The sequence below is a fragment of the Morone saxatilis genome, unplaced genomic scaffold, assembly GCF_004916995.1.
Source record: "Morone saxatilis isolate NCDOM2014 unplaced genomic scaffold, NCSU_SB_2.0 Contig20, whole genome shotgun sequence".
Taxonomy (NCBI): domain Eukaryota; kingdom Metazoa; phylum Chordata; class Actinopteri; family Moronidae; genus Morone; species Morone saxatilis.
The window spans coordinates 23,299,888-23,307,112 of record NW_023339763.1 but is presented as its reverse complement, the minus strand read 5'-3'; the positions used below and the strand labels follow the sequence as shown (position 1 = coordinate 23,307,112).

At 41.7% G+C, this 7,225-nt stretch overlaps 1 protein-coding gene across 1 annotated transcript in view; it reads left to right on the top strand.

Annotated features, from left to right (window-relative positions):
- robo4 (roundabout, axon guidance receptor, homolog 4 (Drosophila)) overlaps positions 1-6,586 on the top strand; it is a gene marked incomplete in the record, with an annotated part of 17,154 nt that extends 10,568 nt beyond the window's left edge. The window contains 3 exon segments of the mRNA XM_035667128.1: positions 1,215-1,445; positions 1,608-1,960; positions 4,848-6,586. Of these exon segments, the coding sequence (XP_035523021.1) occupies positions 1,215-1,445; positions 1,608-1,960; positions 4,848-5,029 (766 nt within the window).
- Between the last annotated feature and the right edge of the window lie 639 nt (positions 6,587-7,225).

The window sequence follows — 7,225 nt, the reverse complement described above, 5'->3', positions numbered from 1 at the left end:
AAAAGGAGCACCAGTAACTTTCTAGCAACCACAGGCGCTATCTTGCAGGTCCCATGAAGAAGAAGTGTAATGGAAGATAACAGACAGTAGGGCTAATCAGATGTATTAGTGCTGGACTATCATACCTATTAATGTCTGTGGAGGACATTGTGTTGGGCTTTTAGACAGACACTGCTCCCTAAGGATCTCCAATGTGCTTGCTAGTGTTACATGTCTTACAGAACTTTCATATATGCAGTAGCCCATACTTTATGTTCACACGCCTGGCTCCATACAGTCTGCAGTACATCCTGTCATGTTGGAGTCTTCCTAATGCCTCATTGCTCTGACATGACCTAAATTTCCTTCCTTTGAGTATGTTTTGTCGTGTTGAGAGGCCCAAGAAATGGCCACACAAAAAATGATACAGATCTTTTTTGCAGACATACGTATCTGTGAGTTAAAAACACAGTGGAACAAGGCTAGTATTCTGTGTTGCCAAACCAATATATGAGTACTGGAGATAGATGACCCTGAAAGTCTGCTAAGAGGGTGTCAGAAAGTCCAAGTATACAATGGCAGAAGAGCATTATGGTTTGGGTGACTTTGAAATAAAATGAATGTTGTCAGTCACAGGTGAAAGCTGGGGCTGTTATTGCTCAGACGTAGAAGGTCCGGTAGAAGGAGAAGATGACTTTTTACAGATTTTATTGTAGAAATTATACTTTTTTGTGGAAAAAACAGATACACATTATTCATTATTGTTCCAAGCAGACCCTTTTTATATATGTCTTATTACATGTCTGGAGGGGATCTTTAATAATCCCTTTACCCGTTGAAAAATTACTAAATTAGCTCAGTCTATTCCAAGCCACAGATTGGAGTCAGTTCACTTTTCAACTGAACCAAGCCGAGAAGTATTTATATTCACATAAAGAAAGTGGAATTTATAAACCACTGCAATAAATTGTATGTTGTGTTCAACTTTGAAGCGGATTAACTTTTTTTAATTAAAGTTATTGTTGATCCCAACAGTTCAGCAGTCCAGCTGCCCAATGCAGAATTCATCCATCCATAAACGTGATATGCATAGAAAGCCACTAAGCATATTTCCAAAATGTCACACCATGCCAGTGTGTCAGCATAGCAGGGGACACATTAAGGATTCCTGTCATTTAAAAGGAAGCGGGACCGACAAACAAGTCTCACACGTCTATCTCTTGCATATTCCTCAGCTCCAGTCGTTCTACAAAGCTAACAGTGGACACGGGCTCCCTCCAGTCAGTGTGTGCTGCATCAGGCCACCGTGGGCCACCAGGACCCACCAACAACAACAGCTGCTCCACCTACAGCCACCTGTCTACTGCATCATATTCCATGTCAATGGATGACGAACAGGGTGGCACACTGACAGCAGACGAAGCCACCCAGTATCTGGAGCTCAGCCCTAAACCTGAGAGATACAGGTAAAGATACAGAGGGAGAGAGATACAGGCTCACTTGGCCCAGGTTGTCTGGCTAACATTCTAGCACATGTTTTTGTATATATTCATACAATGTAGGGTTTTTGTTTTTCCCTGCCATCTTTAGTTTGTAGCATATGTTATCTGACCATCACTCTCTGTCAGCAGTGCCCTGCCTGAGCCACGTCCCTCCCTGACCCACTCCTTCTCCCCCAGCCTGGGCTACATCTGTGGGCCGGTCCGCTCCGCTCAGCTGGAGGATGACCCTGCAACCGACGAGCCCGAGGCACCGCCGATTGGCCTGCGACGTGCCCGCCTCCAGAGCACGCCTTCTTCCTGCTACAGTGAGTGGGACAGCTCACTGTGGAACACCTGGAGCTCAGTCACAGACGGCAACATGGCCAGCGCGCGCACCAGCCTCATCAGCTCGGTGGACAGCTGCTACACTAACGACAGCACCAACTTCGCCCGCTTGCTTGCTGTGGCAGCGGAGACCATGAGTGGAGCCTCCTTGTCAGGTAAGCAGAGGAGGAAATGAGATGTGACCTTTCCCAAATCTTAAGTAAGTCAGTAAAATCTAGTAACAAAAATCTGCTAGCTCCTTTCCTTCCAGCAAATTTAAAAATACAGCAGAGAGAATCACATGGGAGCTAACCAAGCTAACCAGCCATAAGCAGCTGCTGTCAGACAGAAACTACAGTGTGTGTCCATGGTAATAAAGGAACATGTTACCCAGTGTAACCGTGTGGCTCATGTGTTTTCAGTAGGATACATCAAACCAGCCTTTGAAAAAAAAAATCTCATTTCCAGTAGATCATAATAAAAAAAAAAATTAAAAAAACAGTTCTGTTAAAGGTGCTGTGAAATCTTCATGTCCATCCTTACAGTTAGCAGTCCTCTTCCTCCTCTTCCTCCTCTCCATCACCACACTGATTCTACTGTCTGCCCTTGAGNNATGGAACACCAGAAAATGTATTCTGTGTTTACGCCCTATGCATGTCCTGAATTTTCTAAGTGGTTGTTGTCCTGAGATCAACATTTTGTATGATAACCCTGGCACAACAACCGCCTTGGGGCCAAAACTCACCGCTGACCCAGTCAATCGCCGCCCCTAGCGCAGACAGGAAGCATTGCAGTGCGTCAATCTCCCAGAGCTGCTCAGGCTCGTAGTAACAGCAGATCTGCATCACAATTAATCCTCTGCTATTACTGCCCAATGTTGTTACACATTTACAACAGCAGGTGGCAGTGTTGTCCCATTCAGCGGGATGTAACCTGAACCTCAACAGGACAACAGTTTTTTTACTAGAATTGATCATACTATATAAAATGTCTCCATAGGACATAAAATCAGGTGTGGACACTATTTTATTCCAGAGCTATGACTTGCAAAGCAAAGTCTTCCATTATGATAATGATATTAAAATGCATGTATGCTTATTATGGAAGCAAGATAACATTAGCCTGCACAGGTGTACTAAGAGTTAGCCAAGTTGCTCAATGGTTGCACAACATTTTAGCATGTATAATATGGGCCTTTTTTGTTGCACAGATATCAGGCAGGCATCTCTATGATGACATCACAAGCGTTGATTGACCAGGCCAACAACAAATATTCCTTACAGCACCTTTAATCATCTTGTGAGCACTTAGATTTGTCTTGCAGTGGTTGGGAATCACCACTTTTATTGAGAATAATAATTGAGAAGAAGGCTAGTGACATGTTTAAGAATGAATATCCTCAGACAGTGCATGTCCTCTTGTATTGTATTGTGTTCCTCCACTAGAGGGGGCCCTCCACTTATGTATGATCCCATCTAGTAACGGGGCCCTGTAGGCAGACTAATGGTTAAAGGAAATCTGTCAAGCAACTACAAAACTTGTATAAGTTGGTTTTAAAAAAAATTTTCATATAAGAAAGATTCCATATAAGAAAAAAAAACCTTTTTGGAGGTTTTTACTGATCTCTAGCATGTGTGTGTGTGCTCACATAAGAGTGTGTGCACATACATGTCTGAGTAGGTTTTCCGCCAGTCTGCGTCAGTGGTGCATGTGTCTGTTGGTATAAGAGACAAAGTCATTAAGTCTAATATCTAATGTGGTACCAGGCAATTACTTAGGACCTTTCAGCAAATTGAACCTCCAGATGAGTCATCCTACCCTCCTGTGTCACCTCATCAGTCACTCTGCTCTCCCTCTGCAGGCAACATTCGGCTTTATTCCATTTGCCAAACTCTCACTTTTGGCTGTTTTCTGCCTCAGCTATTTTTCACACATACGGCAGTGCAACGTGCAAAAAATACCCCTAAGTGTTTTTCTCTGCAGTTGATAATGCTTTCTCACAGTGGCTTATGTTAAAGTTTTATAATATGAATCCAAAGCCCCAGAACTCCTTACCCATTAATGGAAACCTGCAGACCCAGAGCTGTGGTCATTTTTCAGCTTTAAAGGTCCAGTGTGTAACACTCAGGAGGATCTATTGTCAGAAATGGAATATAATGTTCAAAGGTATGGTTTTATTAGTAATCACCTGAAAATAAGAATCATTGTGTTTTCATTACCTTACAATGGCTGTATTTATCTAGTCCGCCATGTTTCTACAGTGTTTCTACAGAACGGACAAACCAAACACTGGCTCTAGATAGGGACTTTTGTGGCCACTGTAATTACTCCTAAAAAAGACCCTATCTAGAGCCAGTGTTGTGGGTTGTCCATTCTTGGGCTACCTGTAAGGACATGGCGGTTCAACATGGCAGACTGCCACTCCCTCTGTAGATAAAAACAGCTCATTCTAAGGTAACAAAAACACATCATACATTAATGAAAACATACCTATATGCCTACAATATATTTCATTTCTGCCAATAGAACCTCCTAAATGTTACACACTGGACCTTTAAGAACATCTTTACATGTACCTAGATGAGAGCTCTGATAGAACCGTCCACACTAAGGTGAAGTGTGCTGGCTTTAAGGATAAAAACAGTGGAGCCGCAGGCACAGGCTTGTTTCAGACTGGGACGCAATGTAAACACTGTCACATTAACTGGCAGGGCCTCTATAGCTCGAACCCTTCAGCTCGGAAAAAAACTATTATTATTCCTGGACAGCAACACTTTGTGAGGTTTCTAAAATGTGCCAGTGGCTTTAGAATGTAGAACGTGGCTAATGTGAATTGGCAATGTTTGTTTTGGTTTTTTATATCCAGTGACAGACAGCTGCTTAAAAGAAGCTTCTAAATTTGCTTTTCCCCCAGAGAATCGGCGTGAAAGGTGCTCCTCGGAAGTCTCGAAATGTTTACTCGTTCTGTTACCTTCTCCTTAGGCAAGAAGGTTTCTGTTTTCATATAATCCCTCCACTCCATATTGAAATGCATGTCAACATGTCGTCCTCTTCTCTATTTAGACTTCTCTCCGCCAGCCTCCCCCCTCAGCGCCTTGTATCCGTCGTTTGGCGCAGGAGGGGACTCGTTCGGGGACTTGGAGCCGGTTCCCGCGTGGGACTGGAGCATGGCCTGGATGGAGGAAATGGAGGCTCAGTACAGAGCGCACTATCCTGGCAGAAACAGCAGACCCTTTGACACTTAGGGACGCTGCCAGAAGAGTAAAAGAGAGCTTCAGAAACAACCCGCAGCAATGCTAGAACTGCAGGACAAGAAGAGGGGACAGACATGGCGCTTTCGTGTCTTTGAGAGTGCTAGAAACTGTTTTGAGGCCTGAATAATTCAAGGTTCAACGCATCCCAGTAAAGAATAGATACATATCTGGATTTTAAATAGAACTGGAACCGACTCCTTGATGTTTGGGACACCTCTGCTCGTAGATGCATGACCGTTGTTTGTCCGCAATAGTTTTCCCAGTTTATCTCAGGGCGGTCCGACTACTATTCTGCATCCTTCAAATGACTTCCATCGAGTTTCTACATTTTTTTTCATTTTTTTTCCCTCTCAGTATCTTTTCCTCTCATTAAAGAATAGGATAATGAGACACTTCCCTCGGGGCGTTCTCACCCAGTGTGTTTTGAAAAGGACAGAAAGACACAAAGACAGGATGCAAGACAGTGAGAAAGCATTCATTACAGCACGCAGAAGAAACACACTGCTGGAGTTTTCCTCACAGAACACATTTGGTTCTTATGTTAATGTTTGTCGCAGTATTTTATGAAGTCCTACCAAAATAGTGGTTTTGTACTGATCAAGTGTATATATGCAGCATATTCAACAAATGTTATTTAAAGAATTTTGAACACATTCCAAATCATTTTCTGTCTTCCCGTTTATCTCGATGATTTCTTTGACATTCTGGGATTTGTTTTTGTCTTTATACACCCTGTCCACTTCTCATTCTGTAGCTCAGAATAGCAAAAGTAGAAAAAGTTATTTTTTAAAAGTAAATTGAATTAACATGTTTTACTTTTAAATAACTTGAATTTTAAAAAGTAAAAGTGTGGTATGCATAGCTTAGTCTTTGCATGCTTGATAGGTTTTTATATATAAATTCACTAATTGTAGTAGAATCAAAGTATTACATTTTGTAAGCATTTTATTTTGTTGTTACAGATGTGTTTTATAGTTTTGAATAAAATCTGGATTGAAATCAAGTTTTGCATTTTACAAGGACTTTACATTTGGAATGTGTCCTAGCTGAGCTGAAATAAAAGCTCCTGCCAAGTTACAGTTTTTGACTGAAGCTGAATTTATTTTGTGACAATGATAGTAAAAAGAAAAAAAACTCGTTGTCCACTTGTTGTCCTTGATGTTATTTCCCCAAATTAAATAATATACACACTTCAAATGACAATGGGGCTGCATTTTATTTTGAAACAGGATGTATTTGCAGTTTGGTGGAGGGTTGTTTCAGTCTGCCAAGCCTCTGTGGATGAAGGGAAGTATCTTCACATTACACACTGTCCCTCTGTGGCCTGTGGGCATGATTTGAATGGTTCTTAATGGCTATGTAGGGCAGGAAGGTGATGTTTAGAACTCATCTGTTTGGCTTGATTAACCAAGGCAAACCCTGCTGCAGCACCTGATAATGGCTTCTAATTACAAACCAGTGGAGGGAATAATTAAACCTCAGTCTGTTTGTGTTTATACAGAAACAGGAAAAGTGTCATTTTTAACTAACTAATAAAAGAAAACCTTACATTTCATGTTGTTCCTCCCTGTTTAAAGCAAATTATCTGCACACACTTCTGACTTGTTCCAGTCAATAAGTCATTAAGGAGGAAGAGCTGTGAGGGCCGGCGGATACTACTACAGTAAATCTAATATGATTTCCTCAGTGACATTGTGTTCAGAATGAGTGTTTGTCGTGCAGCTGCAAAGCACAACAAGCTCTTTTTCAAAGTAATCCGTGTCTTATATCTGGGCTGCCAGGGTCAAATGTTGAGCTAAGAAGTGCTTTGCTGTCTGTTTCATTTATAAGCTGCACAGGAGCTGCCGTGCCAGCATCACAATTTATGTGCAGAGTATTTAAAAACCAAAACGGGTCCGTAATTACCACAGTTGAGAAAACATGCAGGGATGTGAGGTGCAGGGGTCATTTATTTTTTCTTTTCAAAAGAGAAGCAGGCTTTGTGTCTACTTTTGTTACTGCTTTTCTGTTTCTTTATTTCATTTTGAAGTCTGATTGTCAGATAAAGTCAAGCAGACCTGCAATTAGGACTGAAGTCAAAGCAGGCTAAAGACACAAATGATTAAGTCAAAACAGCCTTATAGCACAAAACTCAAGCTGTGTTAAACTGTTGTGTCACATTTACAGTCTATATGAAATGCAGCAAGT